Source organism: Natrix helvetica, assembly GCF_964273705.1.
Source record: "Natrix helvetica genome assembly, chromosome: 1".
Classification (NCBI taxonomy): Eukaryota; Metazoa; Chordata; class Lepidosauria; order Squamata; family Natricidae; genus Natrix; species Natrix helvetica.
In genome coordinates, this window is record NC_138548.1 from 359,812,684 (window position 1) to 359,838,821 (window position 26,138).

General features: G+C 46.5%; 2 protein-coding genes across 3 annotated transcripts; both read right to left on the reverse strand.

Moving 5' to 3' along the window:
- Nucleotides 1-1,874: 1,874 nt before the first annotated feature.
- On the reverse strand, nt 1,875-3,050 carry LOC309382446 (arylacetamide deacetylase-like 3; the record flags this gene model as incomplete). Its single annotated transcript, XM_081933951.1, has 1 exon — nt 1,875-3,050. The coding sequence occupies one exon, from the start codon at nt 3,048-3,050 to the stop codon at nt 2,235-2,237; it is 816 nt and encodes a 271-aa protein (XP_081790077.1). The 3' UTR covers nt 1,875-2,234.
- A 10,616-nt stretch (nt 3,051-13,666) lies between these two features.
- On the reverse strand, nt 13,667-25,366 carry LOC309397496 (uncharacterized protein). 2 transcript variants are annotated; one of them, XM_081963556.1, is made up of 4 exons: nt 25,242-25,366; nt 23,162-23,988; nt 21,204-21,333; nt 13,667-18,509 (listed from the first exon to the last, which is right to left on the reverse strand). In XM_081963556.1, the coding sequence occupies exons 2-4, from the start codon at nt 23,837-23,839 to the stop codon at nt 17,077-17,079; spliced, it is 2,241 nt and encodes a 746-aa protein (XP_081819682.1). In that variant the 5' UTR covers nt 23,840-23,988; nt 25,242-25,366; the 3' UTR covers nt 13,667-17,076. The 2 variants fall into 2 exon arrangements, with proteins under 2 accessions (XP_081819682.1, XP_081819681.1); XM_081963555.1 differs by having other exon boundaries at nt 23,162-23,984; nt 25,242-25,362.
- Nucleotides 25,367-26,138: the final 772 nt, after the last annotated feature.

A 26,138-nucleotide genomic window follows, 5' to 3' on the forward strand; every position in this document is an offset into this window, starting at 1 on the left:
GAGGACAAAGGATCACCCATTTCATGAGTGGCTGGCAGTCTTGTACCCACTGAAGGGGCTTGCTAGTTCCTGCTCTTCCAACACACGCAGAGAACACGGACCTGCAACACCCGCCCCCCATTCTGTCAACATGGCCGTGCCATTTGCAACACCCCGGCGCCATCCTCCCCTTTCTCCCTTTGCCTTTTGCAGCAGGCAGAAATGAAACTCTGAAATGAAACAGAAATGAAACAGACCGGGATTCATCATTTACTTTTTTATTGAAGCTCAAAGGATTCCCATGAAGTCAGCCATCGCTCTTTCAGAAGCTCAGCAACTGAGGGGAGGGTGGGGGGACAACCTGCTGCCAAAGCAAAGAGGGAGCAAGGAAAGAGGACAGAGGAAAAGACGAGGTGGAAGCGGAAGCGTCAACAAGGAGCGGTCCCTTTAAACATCTTTGCTAGTTTTTCCGGTGACATGTGCCATCTATAAAACATTTTGTATAAGTTTTCCTTGTATACTGTTGACATGGTTAATTTATAGTTCCTTTCCCATAGCTGTTGCCACTTTTCTAGTTCAATCGTGTAACCAAAATTCCTTGCCCAGGTTACCATTGTCTCTTTAACCACTTCTTCTAACCTAGTTCTTAGTAGGTAGCTATATAGTTTCTTAATTATTTTTCTTCCGTTCCCATAAGTATCTTACCCAACTCCGAACTTCCTAAATTAAAACCGTATTCCCTTTTATCTTTTTCATAACTTGATTGTATTTGCAATTGTGCAAACCATCCTATATTAATTCCTTGTTTTTCTAATTCTTTTTTGTTTTTGTTTTAGTTCTTCCATTTCTGTTAAGATATCTTTGTATCTAATGATATTTTCCATACTACTAATATTTGGATGTGTCAGTGCTTTCATTGTTCAAAGCTACATTGGTATTTCTAAATAATGTTTCCCTTTCACACTTTCCCATATTGATAACAATCCATTCCTTACATAATGTCTTTGAAAATAACCACATGCCTCTCTTTTACCATACCACAAAAGAACATGTCAACCAGTTGCAAATCATGACCTTCCAATGTCAATAATCTTGTATTACTCAGTAGGATCCATTCTTTCATCCAAGCTAATCCTGCTGCTTGATAATACAATTCCCAATTTGATAATCCAAATCCACCTCGAACTCTTGCATCTTGCAATATTTTTATATTAATTCTTGCTTTTTTCCCCCTGCCATATATATTTCCCCACTATTTTATTCATGCTTTCAAAGTATTTTTTCTCTAGTTTTAAACTTTTAAGCGGGGAGTTTCCTTGTTTCCCTCCTTTTTTTCCTGTGTGCCCTGAGTGCTTCATAATTTACCTCACGATGTCTTGCTGTGTTGATTTACCTCACAATGCTCCTGTTTGCCTATCTTGTTTACTGAAAATATAATTCTTTATATAAAACTACATGTTCGTGTCAGCGTCGCTGACTCCATTTGGACATTGCCTGTGTAATTTATCCCTCCAGTCTCTGATCGCAGAGGGGCTGAGGACAAGGATCACCCGTTTCATGAGGGGCTGGCAGTCTTATACCCACTGAAGGGGCTTGCTAGTTCCTGCTCTTCCAACACACACAGAGAACACGGACCTGCACCCTCCCCCCCATTCCGTCAACATTACCGTGCCATTTGCAACACCTCAACGCCATCCTCCCCTTTCTCCCTTTGCCTTTTGCAGTGGGCAGAAATGAAACTCTGAAATGAAATGGAAATGAAACAGACCGGGATTCATTGTTTGCTTTTTTATTGAAGCTCAAAGGATTCCCATGAAGTCAGCCATCGCTCTTTCAGAAGCTCAGCAACTGAGGGGAGGGTGGGGGGACAACCTGCTGCAAAGCAAAGAGGGAGCAAGGAAAGAGGACAGAGGAAAAGATGAGGTGGAAGCGTCAACAAGGAACGGTCCCTTCAGATCTGACTACATCAGTCTTGCTGGAGAGAAATGTCTCTTCAGAGACAGATATATCAGTTTGTATATATGCATAATTTGGTATTTATTTAGTCATGTTTATGTAATATATATTGGAGGTGGTGACCTTTTGAGAGCTGTATGCAGCGAAATGGATAACATTGTAAGATCAAATCTGGGTTGGTCACCGGGACCAGAGGTTCACTCTTCCGAGTTTTCGGATTTCTGCTGGAGCCCATCCTCAGGGAATTTCTCTCTACTGGAATAAAGGTAGTCCTTGACATACAACAGTTCTGTTGATTTCTAGAACCGTTGTAGAAACTGGATCACACTTTTGATACTCTTCCTCGTACCTGGGAACTCCAGTAGGCCCATATCTATCAGCAAGGTGATCCCGTGGAATCCCTCCTTGAGATGAACCCACGTGACAGGCACACCGTTGTCTTCCAGCCTCTTCTTGTAGAGCAAGCCATCATCTCGGAAAATGTCGTATTCGCAGGTTAAAAGGAAAGTCTCTGGAAACTTCTGGATGACGGCATCTTCTGCCAAGAGTGGGGAAAATGTGGGTTCAAAAATTATTTTGCATTTTGTGAAAAGATCTTCTGAAACCGCACCAGGTACAAACGGCACGTAACCCTGGCCTTTAAATTCTTCCGGAATGTGTTCTGCATTGATCCAGTTCTGATACTTTCTCATGAATTCCTGCGGAACGTGGGCATTGGCCATAATCTCATTGGCCCTGTCCCTCCTTCCTGAGATATAAACTGTGCCATGCCGAATGGCTTCTTCCTTGGTTAAAAGGGGAACAGAGCGATTTTGCTGGTAAGAAGGTAAATTAAAATCCAGACATTGGAGGAAAGGGTAGAGTAGGATGTGTCCCCGGAGCTGCGGCAGGTCCTTCGTTGTCACAAGTTGCTGAGCAATGCTGGCAGCAATTGTGCCTCCGCTGCTGTCGCCGGCCAACACAATCCGGTTAGGATCCACCCCGTAGTCCTCCGCAGTCTTCAAAAAGTGCGATACAGCCGTGTAGCAGCTGCGTTGCTGAGCTGGATAGGGGTGCTCTGGCGCCAAGGGGTATCTGAAGCAACAGTGAGTCAAAACAAAATATTTCAAATGCATTGGCCTTCCTATCATCATCAGCCAAGAAAATCTTTCCAACAGGACCGGAAGGAACACCAAGCAGGGAGCAAGACACGCAGAGCTGAAGGGAGAGGATAGGATAGAATAGAATAACAGAGTTGGAAGGGACCTTGGAGGTCTTCTAGTCCAATCCCCTGCTTAGGCAGGAAGCCCTACACCACTTCAGATAGATGGATATCCAAAGTCTTCTTTAAAACTTCCAGTGTTGGATGGACGGGAGCACTGCAGGGAGACCACGGGATCAGAGGGAGAGAGTGGCAAAGGTGAGGTAGATCCCCAAAGCAATCTGAGAAAGAAACGAACAAACCCTGGACTTTGGTTTTCTTATAAATCCGGCTAACCAAATTGTTGTTTTGGATCCTCTGGCATACCCAGCGTAGGGCTGTGCCGGCCAGGCAAACCAACTGAAAGCAAAGCTAGAATCCAAAGTCAGAGACTTACCAGTCCAGCAAAACTTTTCACGAACAAAAAGAGAAAGCGCAGCTTTGTCCTCTGGTCGATTCCCGGAGGGATATGCATGCTGGCAAGGCCATAAAGAGCCCACCCGAGGAATAAAAATATGGCTGAAATGCAGAAGTAAGGAGCCTTCATCCACAGAGTTTGACCCCACGTCATTTCCATGGTGGGAAGGTCCTGAGATCAGAGATGGGATTTCCCCCCCCACTCACTATCGGGCCAAAGGAAATTGCCTTAAAGTTTAATTTGCTTTTTTCTTCGTCCAATGTCAGGTGTATGTCACCTGGCAGTTCTTTGAACAGTAGGCGATGGGTGGACTGTGAAACCTTTTCTTATATCATTTCAACTGGCCCAATTGGGCAACCAATCATAATTTAATCAGAATTAACCCTGAACAGGCAGATCTCTTTGAACAGCATTCTGTGCTTGTGGGTTATTACGTTAACCAATGTTAGTTTTGTTTTACATTGATCGTCCTGCAGATTAAATGAGGATGTTCTTTTTTTAGTTATCTTCCTTAATTAAGGATTTCAGAGGCACCCTGTGCTTTGGATGGGAGCCTCTGGATGGTTATTGGTAAGTAAGTAAGCTCCCCATTAGGAGAGCGAGTGTGCAGAGAAGCGTAATGAGAGTGGTATGGAAGAACATGCACAAACCAGCATACAGGGACACTGAATAGTATAAAATATAGTAGTTTACTATGTGAAAATAGAGAGGTATTCAGAGTTCAGTTTACAGTCCAAGTCATACACGGTTCAGTCAGTCAGTAATCAAATAGTCAGTTTAGCACACAAAACAGCTAAAAGTAGCAAAACACAGTACCTCATAATACACCGATCAGCGTCTAACAAACAGAGAGCTAACAGTCATTCTGGCTCCCTCTTATGGCTGCTTGAGGTAACAGCAACCCAATCACATCTCTCTAGCATTTAAAGTAACAGATACATTTGCTACAATCATGGCTTATATACATTGCCAAGCCAAGACTAGGGTTACATCCCTAACAGTTATCCAACATCTTACAAACTTCCAGAGTTGGAGCATTCACAATTTCTGGAGGCAAGATGGTCCACTGATTAATTGTTCTGTCACGAAATGTCTCCTCAGTTCTACGTTGCTTCTCTCTTTGATTAGTTTCCATCCATTGCTTCTTGTCCTGCCTTCACGTGCTTTGGGGAATAACTTGACTCCCTCTTCTTTGTGGCAGCCCCTGAGATATTGGGGCATATCTCAATCGTATCAGTCCTCTAAGTAAAATATTAATCACAGGATGTGATCATGACAAACTATCCTTAGTCCTGGCTCAAATGGTTTCTTCTTCTGATATTTTTACGATTTATATTGTTCTGTTTGTTTCCTAGTATGATTTGATTGCTTATTGGTAACCTATGACTATCACTAAATGTTGTATCTTATTATTCTTGATCAATGTATTTCTCCCCTTTTTTTCCTTTTATGCACACAGAGAGCATATGCACCAAAGACAAATTCCTTGTCTGTCCAATCACACTTGGCCAATAAAGAATTCTATTCTATTGAAGGAGTATACAGTATGAATCAATATGAATCAATATCGGCTTCTGCTTATATTATTGCATACTGTCAGAAAAAAGTTGTTTTCTAGCATAGCAAATTGTAACCTTAATACTGGACTGCAAATGTTATGTCACTGCTGAGTCTCGCTTCTATGCTTGGCTTCAAAGCTTGGCACATTTTTGAAAGCTACTAGAAGAAATTGTTACATGGGAATATCAAACTGTATAGATAAAGGAACCAAACTAGGGAGTTTTCCTGGCTCATAAATCCTTAAAGCATTCTGCCGAAAAACAACTTGGCAAAGAGGGGCAGCCACCCCCTACACAAGGCTATAGGAATCCTCCACAGATAAGATAGACAGAGACAGGAGCTTGAACAAAAGAATGCTTTAACGATCACACGTTGGTAACAAATCTTTGTCTCTGATTGGGTAAACTTTGTTTCTATCTGCCTAACAGGTATATAATCCTCTGAGCCACTCTCGCAGGGTGTGGCTATTCCTTACATGCATTTGTTTGTATGTTTTGGATATAGTTTTGTCACCCAGATTTTGCTATGGCCATAAATAAAAGCTGGTATTTTTTGCAAGGCTCGTCTCGAGTCTCACTCTCTTTGGCATCTCAGCTTTAGCTTGCGGAAAACTGCTGGAACCTTATTCTATTCTATTCTATTCTATTCTATTCTCCTATTGTTCCAATATCTAAGGGCCACCACAAGGAAGGTGTTTGTGTGTTTGTCAACCTGTTCTCCAAAGCACCTGAAGGCAAGACAGGAAACAACGGATGGAAACTAATTGAGGGAAAAACCAATGTAGAACAAAGGACAAATTTTCTGACAGAATAGAATAGAATTAGAATAGAATTCTTTATTGGCCAAGTGTGATTGGATAAACAAGGAATTCATCTTTGGGGCATATGCTCTCAATGTGCATAAGGAGAATAAAATACATTCAATACAATACAATACAATACAATACAATAGTAGAGTTGGAAGGGGCCTTGGAGGCCTTCTAGTCCAACCCCCTGCCTAGGCAGGAAACCCTATATTGTTTCAGACAAATAGCTATCCAACATCTTCTTAAAGACTTCCAGTGTTGGGGCATTCACAACCTCTGGAGGCAACTTCTGTTCCACTGATTAATTGTTCTAACTGTCAGGAAGTTTCTCCTCAGTTCTAAGTTGCTTCTCTCCTTGATTAGTTTCCACCCATTGCTTCTTGTTCTACCCTCATGTGCCTTGGAGAATAGTTTGACTCCCTCTTCTTTGTGGCAACCCCTGAGATATTGGAACAATGCTATCATGTCTCCCCTAGTCCTTCTTTCTCTTAAGCTAAACATACCCAGTTCCTGCAACTGTTCTTCATATGTTTTAGTCTCCAGTCCCCTAATCATCTTTGTTGCTCTTCTCTGCACTCTTTCTAGAGTCTCCACATCTTTTTTACATCGTGGCGACCAGAACTGAATGCAGTATTCCAAGTGTGGCCTTACCAAGGCATTATAAAGTGGTATTAACACTTCACGTGATCTTGATTCTATCCCTCTGTTGATGCAGCCTAGAACTGTGTTGGCTTTTTTGGCAGCTGATGCACACGGCTGGCTCATATTTAAATGGTCTCCACTAGGACTCCAAGATCCCATGGATATAGTAATAAGTATAGTAATATCCCATGGATATAGTAATATCCCATGGATATAGTAATCCCATGGTTATAGTAATAAGTTGGATGAGCTAGATACTAGTAAGGAAGATAATAATAATAATAATAATAATAATAATAATAATAATAATAATAGTCTTGGTAAATGATTTGACAGTGTTGTGGGGAATTAGTTGTTAAGCAGAGTGATGCCTTTGGGGGAAAAAACTGTCCTTGTGTCTAGTTGTTCTGGTGTGCAGTTGCCGTACAGCATCGTTTTGAGGGTAGAAGTTGAAACAATTTATGTCCAGGATGCGAGGGGTCTGTAGATATTTTCACAGCCCTCTTTTTGACTGGTGCAGTATACGGGTCCTCCACGGAAGGCAGGTTGGCAACAATTGTTTTTTCTGCAGTTCTAATTCTCCTCTGAAGTCTGTGTCTGTCTTGTTGGGCTGCAGAACCAAACCAAACAGTTATGGAGTTGCAGATGACAGGCTCAATAATTCCTCTCTAGAACTAGAATCAGCAGCTCTTTGGGCAGATTGAGCTTTCTGAAAGTTCATTCATTCAGGAAGAACATTCTTTGTTGTGCTTGTTTGATAAATTGATGATTAATTGTGAGAACAATTAACCAGAGGAACATCTGCAGAAGTTGTGAATGCTCTAACACTGGAAGCTTTAAAGAAGAGAGTGGACAACCATTTGTCTGAAATGATAGCAGGTTTCCTGCTTGAGCAGGGGGTTGGACTAGAAGACCTCCAAGGTCCCTTCCAACGTGGTTATTCCATTATTCTCTTTCACCCAGGGATGTTTTTGGCTAGAAATCTAAAGACAAGAGCAGAGGAAAATCAGACATGAACTCACCAGAACCTTGGTGGAAGGGTCAAGCTCAAGTTTCTTTTTCATACAAAACGTCAAATCTGAGGTTAGGGGCAACTTCTTCCTTCTTTCTCTTCTTCCTCACTACAGCTGGTCCCAAGGGCCTTCTGAACCTTTCTCCACCAAGTGTGGACAGATTCTCTGAATGGTTTCCAGGAGATGATTCATCCAGCTGTTTCTCAAGAGGTCCTCAACAGTGTCAGAAGTTGTGCCAATTATTTCAATCACAATCCAAGGAATGTGCACCTGCGATTTCCCCGGGGAGTGAAAGGAGTGGGTGAAGTGTTTGTGTGTGGCTAGGGAGAGCCAGAGAGGGAATGGCAACACCTTCACACATGTGTCTCTCAACCATTTATCACAAAGTAAGTGCAGGAAGACTGATGCAAAAAGTAAATTTCCCTTTGTCCGGCATGTGTCTGAATTCATCCCTTTCCGTGGGAACTTGGGAATCTTAGTGGTCAATTATTTAAATATGAGCCAAAAGTGTGCGGCAACTGCTAAAAAAGCCAACACAGTTCTAGGCTGCATAAACAGAGGGATAGAATCAAGATCATGCGAAGTGTTAATAGGTAAGGGTAACGGTTCCCCTTGCATATACCGTGTTTTTCGGAGTATAAGATGCACCTTTTTCCCTCAAAAAAGAGGGTGAAAATCTGGGCACGTCTTATACACCGAATACAGCATTTTTGGCCTCCTGAAACCCTACCCCTTTTGCAAAAATGGCCGTGCAGGGGGTTTGGGAGGCTTGCAAAGTGCTCCTGAGGGCTGGGGAGGGCAGAAATGAGCAAAATATAGGCTGTTTTTTGCTTGTTTTTGCCCCCCCCCAGCCCCCAGGAGTACTCTACAAGCCTCCTAAAGGCTATGCATGCCCCCCTTTTTTTGGACAAAAAACAAGCCCGTTTTCACGAAAAATGTGCCGTTTTTGGGAGGTCTGCAGAGTGCAAAAACTTTTTTTTTTAAATTTGCCTCTTCAAAATCTTGCTGCATCTTATACTCCGGTGCGTCTTATACTCTGAAAAATGCGGTGTGTGCTAGTCCTTCCCAACACTAAAGGGCGGTGCTCATCTCCATTTCAAAACTGAAGAGCCAGCGCTATCCGGAGACATCTCCGTGGTCATGTGGCTGGCATGACTAAACGCCAAAGGAGCATGGAACACTGTTACCTTCCCACCAAAGGGCTCCTATTTTTCTACTTGCATGTTACATGCTTTGAAAGTGCTAGGTTGGGACAAGTAATGGGAGCTCACCCCGTTACGCGGCACTAGGGGTTCAAACCGCCAACCTTTCTGATCGACAAGCTCAGCGTCTTAGCCAGAGCCACCGCATCCCCGAATAGCACTATGATAGTTTAAAAAACATAAGATATTTCCAGTTGTAGACAATGGGTCCCAGATGGAAATACTAGTAGTCCTCGAGTTACGAGTTACGAGTTTTGCCCCATTTTACAATTTCTCTTGCCACTGTTGTTAAGGGAATCATTGCGTTTGTTAAGTTAGTAAGACGGTTGTTAAGTGAATCTGGCTTCCCCATGGACTTTGCTTATCAGAAGGTTGCAAAAGGGAATCCTTTTTGCAACACTGCAACTGTCATAAATATGAGTCAGTTGCCAAGCATCTTAATATTGATCATATTACCAAGGGGATGCATTGTCCCTGCTTCTGCTGGGACAAGTAATGGGAGCTAAGGATTCAAACTGCCAAACTGCTGACCTTTCAATCAACAAGCTCAGCATCTTAGCCACTGAGCCACCGCGTTCCCCCCTAAAGTGTGAATACCACTTTATAAGGCCTTGGTAAAGCCACATTTGGAATACTGCATTCAGTTTTGGTTGCCACGATGTAGAAAAGATGTGGAGACTCTAGAAAGAGTGCAGAGAAGAGCAACAAAGATGATTAGGGGACTGGGGACTAAAACATATGAAGAACGGTTGCAGGAACTGGGTATGTCTAGTTTAATGGAAAGAAGGACTAGGGGAGACATGATAGCAGTGTTCCAATATCTCAGGGGTTGCCACAAAGAAGAGGGAGTCAATTCTCCAAGGCACCTGAGGGCAGGAAGAAGCAATGGGTGGAAACTAATCAAGGAGAGAAGCAACTTAGAACTGAGCAGAAATTTCCTGACAGTTAGAACAATGAATCAGTGGAACAGAAGTTGCCTGCAGAAGTTGTGAATGCCCCAACACTGGAAGTCTTTAAGAAGATGTTGGATAGCCATTTGTCTGAAGCGGTATAGGGTTTCCTGCCTAGGCAGGGGGTTGGACTAGAAGACAGAAGTTGTGTGGGTTGGCAAAGCACAAGGAGGGACTACAAAGAGAGTTAAAGAAGGGAAGGAAGGAATGGCTGTTTCTACGGCTTCAGTGGCTTGGCTGGCAGTGCGTGAGGAGCGTCTCTCTTGGATAAGGATGGCCAAAGCGATGGCTGCGGAAAAGCCAGCCAGCAGGCACATTTCCCCCCACCCTATTTTCACACAAAGGAGAGTCCCTTCCTTTCCTTACCCTCCCACCTTCCCACCCTGGCCAAAATTGCAGTCCATGCTTTGACTTTCCTCTGCGCAACAGTTCCTCCTCCTGTGAACTTATCTTAGTTCAGTGGTTCTCAACCTGTGGGTCGGGACCCCATTGGGGGTCGAACGACCCTTTCACAGGGGTCGCCTAAGTCCATCGGAAAACACGTATTTTCGATGGTCTTAGGAACCGAGGCACCAATTTTATGGCTGGGGATCACCACAACATGAGGAACTGTATCCAAGGGTCGCGGCATTGGGAAGGTTGAGAACCACTGTCTTAGCTGGAGGCCACGAAAGGCGTATACTTTATCTGCTGTTGCTAGCTCTAGGCAGTGGAGGGCAAGCGCCCAGCTTGGCCCTCGAGCTTCCAGGGCACCGGGACCCCACAGCCAGTTGTGAAATTCCAATTTTTTCACTACTGGGCGTGGCGTGGCTTGGTGGGCATGGCAGGGGAAGGTTACTGCAAAATCACCATTCCCTCCCCCACTCTGGGGCCAGCTAGAGGTGGCATTTGCCGGTTCTCTGAAAACTATTCAAGGTTTCTTTATTTGCACTTATAGACCGCCCCCTCTCCCAGAACTGCTACCAGTTCCCCAGAACCTGTCAGAACCGGCTGAATTTCACCCCTGCCCACAGCCCAGCCCCTTCCCCGAGGGGGTGTCCGGCCGCACTTACCTTCTCAAGGTTGCTGCTGTTCTCGCTCTCCTTGAACAGGTTGCTCATGGTGTGCGCAGGAGGGCAAACTACGTGGCTCGCTCCCACTCCCACTCCATGCAAGGAGACCTGGCTTTGTAACCAAAGCATCCTCAGTGATAGGATGGGAGACCACCAGGAGAGTTCAGGAGGAGCAGAGAAGGGGATGGTGAAAGGAGTAGCGGGGCTCCTGGTGGCCAAGTGCTAAGGCAGCGTTTCTCAACCTTGGCGACGTTAAGTCCTGTGGACGTGCAACTCCCAGAATCCCCCAGCAGCTGGCTGGGGAATTCTGGGAGTTGAAGTCCACAGGACTTAAAAGTCGTCAAGGTTGAGAAACGCTGTGCTAAGGCAAGACTTCCATTAGACCCCCCCTCCCTCCCTCTCATTATAACATTCCTTCTTTTTCCTTCCCTCTTCGTTCTCCTTTCTTCTTCCTTCCCCCTCTTCTTTTCCCCTTCCTTGGTCTCTTCCTATCCTTTTCTTTGTCTTTCCTTTTCTCCTCCCTTCTTGGATGCTCAAATGCAAAGGGGTAAACATTTGTCCTTTTGTTTTGCTTTTAGTTTCTTTTGCTAGCCCTCCGCCAGTGAAAATGGAGCTTGGTGCCTGGGAGGGCTGCATGCGACCCTCTGAAGCTCTGTTTTCACTGGCAGAGGCACCGCGGGCCGGTCCTTCACTGCTTCCAGGGCAGCTCCGTGGGCCTTGAGTTTGGCACCTCTGATCTAGAAGAGTTGATGATCCTCTTCTTTCCTTCTTCTTCTGGCTTTTGAGCAATGTAATCAGTCAACAAGACCATGAGGGACTTTTGGGGATGGAAGATAATCCAGGGTAGGAAGAGCAATGAGATAACTATCACAACAGCACTGATGATGTTATCTAGTTTGGTAATGAAATGTCTGCAAGAAACCCACAAAGCTCAGAGAGCGCTAAGGAACCCCCCACATCTGAGTTTCAATGCTGATAATTGGATGTATTTACCAGGCTCACTTACAGATTCCCTTCCAACTTTTTTACTCACAAAACAGCTCTTGTGCAAGAGTCCCATCTTAAAATCCCCGCTTACTGAGGGGCAAATTGTTTTATCATCCTAAAAGTAAAGGTTCCCCTTGCACATGTGTGCTAGCCGTTCTCGACTCTAGGTGGCTCATCTCTGTTTCAAAGCTGAAGAGCCAGCGCTGTCCGAAGACGTCTCCGTGGTCATGTGGGCGGCATGACTGAATGCTGAAGGCGCACGGAACGCTGTTCCCTTCCCACCAAAGGTGGTCCCTATTTTTCTACTTGCATTTTTACGTGCTTTCGAACTGCTAGGTTGGCAGAAGCTGGGACAAATAACGGGAGCTCATTCTGTTAGCAGCACTAGGGATTCAAACCGCCGAACGGCTGACCTTTCTGATCGACAAGCTGTGTGTTAGCCAGAGCCACCGCGTCCTAGATCCTATCATCTAGGATAGCCCGAAATAAACAAGTCTTCTAGGCGGGGTGCCTTTGTTTTGCCATTTACCAAAGAAAATACCGTATTTTTCAGAGTATGAGACACACTTCCTCCACCCCCAGAAGTGTGTGGAAATGTCTGTGTGTCTTATACTCCATCTTATATTGCAGTGGGGGAGAAGGGGGTTGGCATGGCAGCGGTCAGCTGTTCTAGAACAAGCTATGGTGGTGGCAAACGGGCTGTGCCGAACAGGCCACACCGATGGGCCACGGCGGTGGCAAAGAGGCCCGAAGAATACCAGATGGATGCTGGGATTTTTTTCCCCCTTGTTTTCCTCCCCAAAAGTTAGGTGCATCTTAAAGTCCAGAGCATTTTACCGTCCGAAAAATACGGTACTTTAAAAATAAAAGTCTTTGTTAAAGGTTACTGGAGAAGGCTATAAGGGATATACCATTGATTCATTCAGCAAGGCAAAATCAGATTTTTGGTTGCATTGGAAAAGGGAGAGGAGGGGACAAAGGGGAAAAATATCCAGTCATAGAAACATAAAACTGGGCAATTAAATGGCTTGAGTTAGTCAAGTCACACTGTTGTTTTTAGAAAATCCCAGGAACAGAGGAGTCAAACAGAACAAAATAGACCAGGGCTTTCCAAAGTTGGCACCTCTTAAGACTTGTGGACTTCAATTCCCAGAATTCCATGCTGGCTGAGTGCCAGGTTTGGAGACCCCCTGATATACACCACTAAGCAGGACAGACTCCTATATTGCGATAGAGATCCCATAATTTTAAAGACACATGATCCCTACCACAAAGTCTTGCCGTATTTTCTTTCTTCCATTTGATTGAGACCTTGTTCGCCCACCTTCAGTTGACAAACAGATTAACAGAGTTGGAAGGCACCTTGTGGGTCATCCAGTCCAACTCCCCACCCGAGCAGGAGACTCTACACCATTTCTGACAGAGGGCAGTCCAGTCTCTCCTTGAAAGCTTCCAGTGATGAAGCTCCCACAACTTCCGAAGGCAACTTCTGTTATATTGGTTGATTGTTCTCACTGTCAGAACATTTCTCCTTATTTCTAGGTTGAATCTCTCCTTGTTCACTTTCCATTCATTATTCCTTGTCTGGCCTTCGGGTGCTTTGGAAAATAGCTTGATCCCCTCTTCTCTGTGGCAGCCCTTCAAATATTGGAAGGCTGCTATCATGTCTCTTCCTGGTCCTTCTCTTCACTAGACTAGCCATGCCCAGTTCCTGCAACCGTTCTTCGTATGTTTTAGTCTCCAGTCCCCTCATCATCCTGGTTGCTCTTCTCTGCACTTTTTCTAGAGTCTCAACATCTTTTTTATAGTGTGGTGATCAAAACCCATGTTTCGGACACTCTCCCCCCCCCCCAACAGAAGACAGAAACAGATTTCACAAATGAAAAGGTTATGTGTCAAATACCACAAGCACCATAAGTAGATGGAACTGCGAATGACATTTTTATTTTGGAGGCCTCTTAACCGGACAAAGCCACCCCCACCCTCTCTTTTCATAGGGCTGCTTACTACTTCCAAAATGTAAGAGTCCCGTATTTTTCGGAGTATAAGACACACCTTTTTCCCTCAAAAAAGAGGGTGAAAATCTGGGTGCGTCCTATACACTGAATACCGCATTTTTGGCCTCCCGAAAACCCACCTCCTTCACCAAAACGGCCATGCAAAGCTTTAGGAGGCTTCCAGAGTGCTGGGGAAGGCAGAAATGAGCGAAAAATGGTAGATATCACATCAAATTGGAGTTCCAAATTGCACATGGAATGTAATTGAATACCTCACTTTGAAGCCAGTGCCTCTAGTCTAGAACCTGTAAGGATTTTATTTTTTTTAACCAAGACTTTCTTCATCTGTTGTTTTTATTTTAAAAAAAAAACCTAAGATTTTCTCCTTGTTAACATTAAAAATACGATTTGTTGTTTTTACCCAAATGCCAAGAAGAGACTGGATCTGTTCAGGGAGGAAACACTGGAAGCTAACTTCACCTTATGCTGCAGTCTGATTTGTTCGAGACGACCATAACTGAGGCCAAAATTCCCATCGGTAAGTGAGACGCTTGTTAAGGGAGATTTTCCCCTGTTTTAATGACCCTTCTTGCCATAGTTAAGTGAACCGCTGCAGTTGGTATGCATGGTTGTTAAATGAATCCAGGTTCCCCTTTGCTTGTCAAAAGGTCGCAAAAGGGGAACACGTCCCCCAACCGGACTCCGTAACCATCATAAATAAGAGTCAATTGCCAAGCATCTGAATTTTGATCACGCTACCAGGGGGATGCTACAAAAATAGTCGTAAATCGCTTTTTTTCGGTGCCGTTGTAACTTCAGTCACTAAATGAACAGTTGTAAGTCGAGAACTACCTGCAAGTGGCTGATTTTGTACAATAGGCCAAGATCAAACCAAAGCAACCGCTGTTCTGGATCAACAATATGTTGTGACTCCAATCAGAGAAGGACAAAAGACCGATTAGGTAGGCCAACACACCAACACTGAACCACATATGTGTTCCTGCACTTACGACCACAATTGGGACTGTAGCGGTCACTAAGCGAGGTACCACATGAATGCACCCATTTTCTTTGGGTTTTTTTTTTTTTTTTTTGCAACCTTCATCAAGCCAAACCTTGTTCTTTTCTGGACTTTTCTTGCCACAGCCGTTAAGTGAACCGCTGCAGTGGTTAAAATTAGCGACACGGTTGTTAAGTGAACCTGGCTTCCCCCCATGGACTTGGCTTGTCAGGAGGTGGCAAAAGGGGATCGCACGACACTCAGCCCTGCCCCCCGGGACACTGCAACCGTCATAAATATGAGTCAGTTGTCGAGCATCCCAATGTAGAGCCTGTGTCTGCAGGAATGCTGCATGGTTTTAAGGGTGAAAAATGGCTTAGGTGGGTTTTTTCAGGGCTGTCGTAACTTCAAATGGTCAGTAAGTGAACTGTTGCAAGTCGAGGACCGCCTGTAATTCAGGCAGCATCCCCACAGCCACCTGGTCAAAATTCCGGCACTTGGTGACCACATGTACTATGTAGGATGGTTGCAGCATCCCAGGGTCATCTGATGGGCTTTTTTTTACCTTCTTAGCAAAGTCAATGGAGGAAACTGGATTCGCTTAATGGCCGTTTGAGTCACTTTTAACAAATGGAGGGATTTTGCTTAACAGCCAGGGATGGGGGAGGGGGGGAAGGGTCATAAAATCAGGTACAGTACCCTTAACAGTTGTCTTGCTCAGCAACGGGAATTCTGGTCCCAATTGTGGTCGTAAGTCAAGGACTACCTGTACGCCAACGCACTCAATCATATAACAGCTCCAGTCCCTGCAATTGGCCATGGTCAAATTTGAAGAGTTCGAATCTTTGGGTCTAAAAACCCTCTCTTGGTTGGTAGAAAAACATTTCTGAAATATCTAGGGAGATTCTCAACCATCAAAGATGCTTTTTTTTCCCCAACGGGCAACTGGACTTTCTGTTTTTTCTTTGAAGACGTTTCGCTTCTCATCCAAGAAGCTTCTTCAGCTCTGACCGGATGGTGGGGAATGGAAGGATTGAATAGAATAGAACAGAACAAAATAGAATAACAGATTTGGAAGGGACCTTGGAGGTCTTTTAGTCCAACCCCCTGCCTAGGCAGGAAACTCTATATCATTTCAGACAAATGGCTATCCAACATCATCTTAAAGACTTCCAGTGTTGGGGCATTCACAACTTCTGGAGGCAACTTCTGTTCCACTGATTAATTGTTCTAACTGTCAGGAAATTTCTCCTCAGTTCTAAGTTGCTTCTCTCCTTGATTAGTTTCCACCCATTGCTTCTTGTTCACCTTCCTCAGGTGCTTTGGAGAATAGCTTGACTCCCTCTTCTTTGTGGCAACCCCTGAGATATTGATATTCCTTGCAGACAGCTACTCATAAATCCTCCCATTCCCCACCATCCAGTCAGAGTTGAAGAAGCTTCTTGGAAGAGAAGCGAAACCTCTTCAATGAAAAAGCAGAAAGTCTAGTTGCCTGTTGAAAAAAAGCACCTTGGGACATTTCTCAAATACTTCCCATACTTCTCCCAGTTTCTCTGGAGAGTCCGAGCTACAGACAGGTCTGTTAAGTCAGCCAAATCAATCTTTCTAAACTTTCTAAAATTGGAGTCCTGATTTTTTTTTTGAGGGGGGAAGGAAGGGATAGAACCCCTCTCCCCAAATAATTCTGTAAATGTTAAGTCTTCAGATGATGAACCTGCGTAGACCCGCTCCTTTCAATATTTCCCTACTTGAAAAATGCGCCAGCCCTTGACTTCAAACCCGAGATAGCGTGCTCTTTTGCTTCCCGCGAACTAGAATTCCCTCCTCTTCCAAGCGGAATTTCCTCCTCTAGTTCTAATAGGTTCTCCGGGAACTAAAGAGCCAACCAATCGGATCTCAGATCTCAAAATCAAAACGGACGTCCTCCTTTACCGTAGACGTTTTCATTCTACTCCACACCTGGCAGATTCTCCCTTTCTGGAAAAAGAAAAGATTCCCTCAGCCCTGCAGTGCAGGTGCAAAGGGGATTCTGAACAGAAGGTGTGGGACTATCTATCTACCCCTCTGATCACCTTCTCCGGGCATCACACCATCAGCATCTCCCGCAAACCTCCCGTACTTTGGTCTGGGTAAATTGGTAGACACAAACACACTCCTGCCAGTTCGTTGCAGCATCAGTGTTGAGAAAGGAAACCCTTTGTTAGTGCACAATTGCTGAAAATGCACCCCTTCTAGAGAAGATGTAGAACTGCCGCCGAAGTACGGAAGCGCCGACGTCTCCCTGGGAAAAGGAAGATCCCACTAAGAATCCACAGAGGTCCACTTGAGGAGGATCTCAGGAATTCCCTTCTGTGTGGATTCGCTGATGACTAATGAGGTTTGAGCTCTGAGTAAAGCTTTTCCCACAGTCCAGACAGCGGTACGGCTTCTCTCCCGTGTGAGTCCGTTCGTGCGCCACCAGGCTGGAACTGCCCCGGAAACTTTTCCCGCAGACGGAGCACTGGAACGGTTTCTCCCCGGTATGGATTCGCTGGTGAGTAATGAGGTGGGATTTGTAACTGAAGCTTCTCTCGCACACCACGCACTGGAATGGCTTTTCCCCCGTGTGAATCCTCCGGTGTGCGCTGAGGCGCGAGCTGACACTAAAGCTTTTCCCACACTCGCCGCACTGGTAGGGTTTTTCGCCCGTGTGGATTCTCTCGTGGCTCACCACCTCAGAGCTACGGAGAAAACTCTTCCCGCAAAAGGAGCAGCGGAAGGGTTTCTCTCCCGTGTGCGCCCTCTCGTGGGCCAGGAGATCGGAGCTCTCGCTGAACGTTTTCCCGCAGTCCAAGCAGACAAAAGGTCTTTCTCCTGTGTGGCTCCTTTGGTGCTTCCGGAGCCGAGAGCTGACGCTGAAGGTCTTCCCGCACTCGGCGCACTCGTATGGCTTTTCCCCCGTGTGGATTCTCTGGTGGCTGTTGAGGTACGAGCTCTGGCTGAAGCTTTTCCCGCACTCCAAGCACTTGTAAGGTTTTTCGCCCGTGTGGATCCGGTGGTGGGTAATGAGGTTGGAGATGTCGCTGAAGCTTTTCTCGCACACCGAGCACTGGTACGGCTTGTCCCCCGTGTGGATCCGCTGGTGACTCACGAGACCCGAATTGCGGCGGAAACTTTTGCTGCAATACAGACATTTGTAGGGTTTCTCTCCCGTGTGAGTCCGCTCGTGAGCGATCAGCCCGGACTTCACGCTGAAACTCTTGGCACAATGGGAACACTTGTAGGGCTTCTCGCCGGTATGGGTTCTCCGGTGGGCGATGAGACTGGAGCTGACGCTGAAGCTTCGTCCGCACTCCGAACAGGTGTAAGGTTTCTCGCCCGTGTGGGTCCTCTCGTGGACGATCAGGCGCGAACGAAGACTGAAACACTTTCCGCACACCGAGCATTTGTGGACTTTTTCCCCTGCGTGATCGTGACCTTGGCTGAAAGTTTCTTTGCATATAATGATCTTGAGAGCTGGTTCGTCATCTGTGTTTTTCTTTTCTGTTGGGGCAACACTGAGATGTTTGTAACCCTCCACCAAAGAAATGGAGTTTTGGACCCTCTTCCTTGGAAGTTTTCTCAAGCCAACATGTTCTGGCTTCTGCTGACTTTCAGAGATGGCTCCTTGCTCATCTGAAATGGGAAGGGAGTCCGGGGTGCCTCCCTCGGATGCCTCGGGCAGCATCTCAGGTTCTCGCCTTGCCTGCTGGGGGATCCCAGCATCGTTTTCACTCGTGCAGAGATCATCTAAAAGGAACCCCAATAAATTTGGACCAACGTTAGTATAAAATTGTTCTAGTTTCGTTTTTTTCAAATCAAAAGGGCAAATGAGGAAATAGCGACAGCACTTACATTCAGGGGTGGCTTCAAAAATTTCAGCAAGGGGTTCTCTGTGCGGTTGCTGGGTGGGTGTGGACATTTTGGGTGTGGCCTAGTCGGCCTCGTGCACCATGGGGGGGGGGGAGAGCGTTTTCGCCTTCCCCAGGGTCCGGAGGCTTTCTGGGAGATCTGTTTTCCCTCTCCCTGAGCCTTTCAATCAATAGGATAATATGGGCCTGGTCTATAGGTCATATGACTGTAACTTTGTTGCTTGTATATCCTTACGATTTATATTGATTGTTCCCTAATATGATTTGATTGCTTATTTGTATCCTATGACTATCACTAAGTATTATACCTTATGATTCTTAACTAATGTGTCTTTTCTTTTATGTACACTGAGAGCATATGCACCAAGACAAGTCCCTTGTGTATCCAATCACACTTGGCCAATAAAGAATTCAATTTCTATTTCTATTCTATCCCTATTTCATTCTCTTCTCTTCTTTTCTCTTCTAACTCTATTCTATTCCTATTCTACCGTGTTTCCCTGAAAATATGACAGGGTCTTATATTCTTTTTACTTACAAAATATGGCCTTGGGCTTATTATAGGGGAGGGCTTATTGTTTTGGGATTGCCGGGCGGCTGTCCCCTTGCGAGTTGGCTCCCGGAGAAAAGGGCACAGCCTCAGGGGCGAAGCAGCCATGAGGTGACCAAGCTCACAAGCAACCACCCGGCAAACCCCCTCTCCAGTGGGGAAGAGCGCCATTCACTGACCTAGGAGTCACCCCTAAGGCGCCAAGCCACGTGGCGCTCTGCCCGCTCCCCAGTTCCAGTGGCTTGGTACATTCGGGATACCCCTTGGGTCAGTGCAAGGAGCTCTGCCCGGCTGGAGAAGGGGGTTGTGCGAGCAGGCATGCCTCCTAGCCTCAACATGTCCGGGCCCAGCTCTTCCTGCAGCCGCTGCCGCGGGGTTCCGAGCATAACGTCTTCTCCGGTTCCAAACTCGGCTGCCGAGTTTTCCAGCAGCGGCCACTCTAGGAGTGCACTCTGTGGTTGTGGGCTGGCTGCTGGAAGACTCTCTGTCCGGAAGACTCTCTTACAGAGAGTTCCAGCAGCCAGCCCACAACCATAGAGTGCACTCCTAGAGAGGCCGCTGCTGGAAGACTCGGCAGCCGAGTTTGGAACCGGAGAAGACATTATGCTCGGAGCCCCGCGGCGGCTGCTTCTGCAGGGAGAGCTGGGCACAGACATATTGAGGCAAGGGAGCAGCTGCCCAGCAACTCCCCCCTCTGGCCAGGCAGAATGCCACTCCCCAACCTAGCGGTATCCCAAAGGCGCCAAGCAATGTGACTGCCTTTCTCCTCCCCCCCCCCGGCTCCTGCGGCTTGGCGCCTTTAGGATACCGCTATGTCGGTAAGCGGTGCTCTGCCTGGCCGGGGGGGGGGGGGTGTCTAGGGGTTTTATTTTTGGGGGTGGGCTTATATTTTTGCCCACGCGAAAAATGTGGCAAGGCTTTAGTTTCAGGACATGTTGTATTTTCGGGGAAACACGGTATTCTGATGGATTGATTTCCCAGCTGCAATTCTGGGAAAGGTGGAAGGAAAGAGAAGAAGAGAGAGACTGGCAGTGAAGGAGATGGATTCAATTACAGAGGTGATGTTGGCACCAGTTATCATTGACAATGTGAATAATAAAATCTCTCAACATTAAGCCTCTTATTTTATGGAGATACTTTTCTTGCAAACTGGTTGGCAAATTGTGTGCCCTCAGGTTGGTGTTGACTCTTTTAACAATCACACAGAAGGATTTCCTCCATGATCTTCTCGCTCAACCTGATCCTTCAAGTCAGGGGTGAAATCAAGTTACCTTCGCTACCAGTTTGCAAATGTGAGTGCACGGGCCACCTCCGTGCATGCACAGGACCTTCTGCGCATGCGCAGAGCGTCAAAAATGGACGTGATGACGTCCGGGCGGGGGCATGGAGCCTGCTACTGAGCGCGCCTGCAAAGGTAAGTAGAACAGCGATGGGTTAAGTAGAATCCGCTATGCCACGCGATTTAGATTAGCTAGAAAACAGGAAATGCTGCTTTCTAGCTGATATAAATCGTGCATCGAAGCTGATCGTCAGAAATACGGGTTCGTCTGAACCGTTAGCATTTTTAAACTACTGGTTCAGGTGAACTGGTCCGAACTGGTAGCATTTCAACCCTGCTGCAGCTCTTCCAATGGTGCCTCATCACCACTGTAACGGAGCCCATCCTTTTTGGTGCTGGTCACCTCCCCTCTTCTCTTTCCTTCCACCTTCACAGGCTTCTGGGAGTTTTGAACAGAGCGAGGCCTTGACATCACGTGTCCGGAATAGGATAATTTGAGCCCTTTGTGCCTCAATTGAGAACCATTTTTTCCGTCTGCCTTATGAGGCCTTCGTTTACTCCCAAAGCTTACCTTTAATTGAATTGGACTATTGTTAATTGGCACGAGCTCTCCAGGCTCAAGAGGAAGATATTCCCAGCCTAAATGAATGGAATTTGGACGCAGGAGAATCTCCCGTCAGAAGGTTCTGAGACGAAGCGATGTGCTTCAGGGAACTTTGAATGCCACACGAGTTGTGCCTCACCTAAAGACGAGTCCTCCAGAGGCTGCTCCTGTTTAACCTCCAAACACAGTTGACTCTGCTCACTGTCTGGCAAGGTTTGGTCGCTGGCCTTTGGGGAGCTCGCCCCCAACTCCTCAAATAACTCAGGCACCTGGAAAAGCGGGAGAAATCCCATTCAAAGATGAGGAGAAGAGCGCTGACTGGAAAAGTTCCATAACTGTGACCGATGACATTTCCCATCCACCCCCCTAACTTAAAAATCACTGAGAGCAATATTTCTCCCAACTTGGCAACGTTTAAAATAGGTGGACTTCAACTCCCAGAATTCCTCAATCAACTGGCTGGATGGGGAATTCTGGGAGTTGCAGTCCGCGTCTTAATATTGCCAAACTTAAAAAACAACAACACTGATCTAGAGAAATAAGTAGTCCTTGACATATGACCACAACCGGGACCAGAAATGTATGGTTAAGTCATAACAGGGTGGTTAAACAAGGCAACGCGTGACTGTGCCCAATTTTATGACCTTCTTACCACAGCCGTTAAGCGAATCACCACGGCTGTTAAGCAAGACACCAGGTGACTAGGCTTTGCAACCTTTCGCATTGCTGGCTTCCCCACTGATGTAACTTTAAATGGCCGTTAAACGAATGGTCGTAAGCAAGGATTGCCTGTACCCAGCAGGAAGTTAGATGAACAGAGGACAATTCTAAATTCTCTTGGATTCCCTCTTTAGAATTAAGTAAATTAGTTTTACCTCAATTTTTCTCTTTCTCTGTTATTTTAAAAACCGTTAAAACGAGGGGCAGGAACTGGCTTTCTTCCTCGGCCCTCCCCATAGATCAGAGTTCACCAGGAGTGGGCTTCAAAAATTGCAGCAACGGGTTTTCTCCCCTGTTGCTGGGTGGGCATGGCCTAGTTGGCCTCCTGCACCACGGTGGAGGGGGAAGTGTTTTTCACCCTCCCCAGGCTCCGGAGGCTTTCGTTGAGCCTCCGGGAGGGTGAAAACTGCTTCCCCTGGGCTCCGGAGGCCCTCCAGAGGCCAGAAACAGCCCCGTTACCGGATTTCCGGAACCTCCAGTAGGCCCGTTTCCCCCCATCCCTCCCCAAGCCTGTGTGTGTGCCCTGCGCTTACCTGGCATGATGAATGGGAAGCGTGGATTCTCCTGAGGGACTGGGTGGAATGGGAGAAATTGCATGGTGGCATTTAGATGTTTGCCAAACTGGGCAGAATCCTAGCCAGAGGATTGCCTGAACCCGTGCAAACTTTTCTATGTTGGCAGCCCAGAAGAAGGGGAGGAGAGAGCGGATGGTTTTGTGGGAGGGGCAGTCGCACGATGTTTGTGGCGACACTCGCGCGAGCGGGGCCACAAGTTTGTTTTGTTTTGTTTTTTATTGGATTCATATGCTGCCCTTCTCCCAAAGGACTCAGGGCAGCCTACAACATTAAAAAACACACATCCCAAAAGTTAAAAAGAAATTAAATACATATCCCAAAAAAAACAAGCCGAATTTATAAGAGAATACATTTAAAAATGAGTTAAAATTAACAGGCCAGGCCGGCTTGCTGAGCACTTGAACAAGTGCTCACGATGCTTGCATACAGGCCGGCCACTCATGTGGCCCAATGGAGATTAGGCCACGGCCCAAGGTTGGGGACCGTTGGTGCAGCTCTTTCCTTGCGTGTCATACCATTTACGTTATCAGCAGAGATCATTCCACAGAATTACAAACCTTGTTCTTATTGACTAAAGATCCAGATAAACAAGATTGAACAAAACTGTTAAAAACCTCAGCATGCAGAAGGTTGATCAATTCAGTTGCAATCTATTTTTTTGGGGGAGGGGGGAGCAGATCTGATTCAATACCCCCTTAAGGAGGAATCCCATCCCAAAGTGTTCCAGCCTTCAAATGTTTTACACTTGGAACGCAGAAGCTTAATCGTGCAAAACAAATCTATTCTTCTGAAAATCTATTACCTGCTGAGTTGGTCTCTCAACTTCTCGTTGGCTCAAGAGGAAGTCTTCAGCCAGAGTCACTGCCTGGGCACAAGTCTCCGGGCAGCCATCTTTGACCCAGCCCTGGATCTCCATGGGCAGGATGGCCAAGAACTGCTCCAGGATCAGCAGCTCCAGGATCTGCTCCTTGGTGTGCCTCTCCGGCTTCAGCCACCGGTGGCACAAGAACCAGAGACGGCTGCAGGCTTCCCGGGGACCATCAACCTCTCGGTATAAGAACCGACGGAAATGCTGCCGCTGGACTTCGGTGCTGATCGCATCCACCCGCAAGATGGCCGCCTTCACTTTCCCGTAGTCTCCAATCTCCTTGTCCTCAAATGCTTCCCCTTCGTCTTTGAGGCCTGGGATGAGCTGGGACATCCATTTTCCCGGGTGAGCGTTGACTGCCTTTTCGATGGAGGTCAGAAATAAATCGTCCCAGCGTTGGGAAGCCGGGAACGGAGCATGCTCGGGTTGAGATGGAGACCTTTCCTCCATCCCTGGGGCATCTTTCCCGGGAGATGTTTTCTCTTCGTTTTTTAGCAGGCAGGCATGGTTGCTCATCTTAGTTCCCTCAGAAACATCTCCAGGAACCACTGGAAGAAAATCCTGTTGATCCCGGGGGCTCATCAAGTCTTCCTCTGCCTCCTTGGAGGCCATTTCAACTCCTCCAGGCCAGCGTGACTTTAGTCCAGCTCGGCTTCCTCCCTTCCCTTTCAATTCTTTGAGTCTACTGGCTTTGGGTCCCAATTGGGTTGAGGTGAGAAAAGTCCAACCTTGGTCAGCTTGCAGCCACTCAAGAAATCTGCCTGCCACAAAGACATAAGCGTCATTACATTGGGTTATTTAAAAGAGCTGAGATAGAAGAACTATTATTGCCTCCTCCAATCTGGGTACCCACTAGACTTCATTTCCCAGAATTCTCCAGGCAGCATGACTATTGCAGAGAATTCTGGGAGCATAGATATTGGTCTCAATTCAGGCCATGCTGACTGGACACTGACAATGGATCTCAGAGTTCTCCAGTCACGGCTGAAAATTCTGGGAGTACATACCGTATTTTTCGGAGTATAAGACGCCCCCCCCCCAAAAAAAGAGGCTGAAAATCTGGGTGTGTCTTGTACACAGAATACAGCATTTTTTTGCCTCCAGAAACCCTGCCCCCTTCACCAAAATTGCTGTACATAGCCCTTAGGAACCTTGCAGAGTGCTCCTGGGGGCTGGGGAAGGCAGAAATGAGAGAAAAAATGGACCATTTTTGCTCAATTCCCAGCCCCAGGAGCACTCTATAAGCTTCCTAAAGGCTATCCATACCCTTTTTTTGGACAAAAAGCAGGCTCATTTTCGCAAAAAACAGGCCTTTTTTGCTCCCCCCCCCCCCCCCGAGCACTCTACAAGCCTCCTAAAGGCTATTCATGTCCTTTTTGGGGGAAAAAAAAACAGGCCCGTTTTTGGGAGGTTTGCAGAGTGCACAAACTTTTTTTAAAAATTTGCCTCTTCAAAACCTTGGTGCGTCTTATACTCCGAAAAATATGGTAATTCAGAATTCAGTTCCCAGAATACTCCATTAACAAAAATTCTGAGACTCTGGACTTCGATTCCCAGAATTCTTCTGTCAGCGTGGCCGTTGCTAAGAATTTGGGGACTATAGATTTCTCTAGGCGAGTGTTATTCAAGTTCGGCAATTTGAAGAGATGTGAAAAATAGCCCTGAGGAATTCTGGGAGTTGAAGTTCATACATTCCCCCAGTTGCCAAGCTTGAAAAACACTGCTCTAAACTGGAAGCAGAAACAGCACTGTGCACCTACCGGTCCCTCTTTAAAGCAGCTGCATCTTTTCCTGAGTTTGCACAGTGGCCCTTCGAACCCAAGACAATGCATATTTGACTTAAGGAGGCATCAGTAACACCCCGAAACCTCATTCACCTTGATGTACCTGTTGACACCTGCTCAACTCAGATGATATTTAATACCATAGAACTGTAGGCTTTGCTGAGCTAAAATACATACAAGCTTGTCAAAATTATGTCTTTGTCCAGGTGTTGTAGCTCAGTCCCACCTACCTGGAGTAGAAGCCCATTGACGTTAATGGGGCAGGCAGGCAGGCAGGCAGGCAGGAAGTGATATTCTTCAAGTGTCCTTGAGCCCTGTGTCCAGCTGTAACTCTGTGCCTCCAGGAGAGAATCACCTATAGAGGAAAAGATAAAAACAAAAGAGGGAGGAAAACTTACAGGCACACCCTTTGCAACAAAACCATGGGAATTTATTGAAAAGGGAGGCAGCATTTTCAGGATGCCACATTCCAAACCAAGCCACATTTCTGGACAGACTTCTGCTTGTTCCTTGAGCTGACTAAAAAGTATGGCCAAAGTATCTCTTGGGTTGAGCTTCATCATTATTTGCCTGGTGCTTCATCACTGGAAGTTTTTAAGAAAATACTGGACATCTGCCTGTCTGAAAAGGTATAGGATCTCCTGCTTGAGCAACGGGGTTAGACTAGAAGACCTCCAAGGACCCTTACAACTATCTATTCTGATAGGTAGATAGGTAGATAGGTAGGTAGGTAGGTGAGTGGGCGGGTGGGTGCCTGGGCGGGTGGGTGGGTGGGTAGGTAGGTAGGCAGGCAGGCAGGCAGGCAGGCAGGTAGATGACAGATAGGTAGATAGGCAGGCAGATGATAGATAGATAAATAGATAGGTAGGTAGGTAGGTAGGTAGGTAGGTAGGTAGGTAGGTAGGCAGGCAGGCAGGCAGGCAGGCAGGCAGGCAGGCAGGCAGGTAGATGACAGATAGGTAGATAGGCAGGCAGATGATAGATAGGTAGGTAGGTAGGTAGGTAGGTAGGTAGGCAGGCAGGCAGGCAGGCAGGCAGGCAGGCAGGCAGGCAGGCAGGCAGGCAGGCAGGCAGATGATAGGTAGGTAGGTAGGTAGGTAGGTAGGTAGGTAGGTAGGTACACAGAC

What these genes read in the sequence shown, in the direction of transcription:
- LOC309397496 (XM_081963555.1), bottom strand. An exon ending in TTGAGAGACCAACTCAGCAG is followed by an intron (nt 21,334 to 23,161) that starts GTAATAGATTTT and finishes CCGCTTTTCCAG; the next exon opens with GTGCCTGAGTTATTTGAGGA. An exon ending in TCTGGAGGACTCGTCTTTAG is followed by an intron (nt 18,510 to 21,203) that starts GTGAGGCACAAC and finishes GGTTCCTTTTAG; the next exon opens with ATGATCTCTGCACGAGTGAA.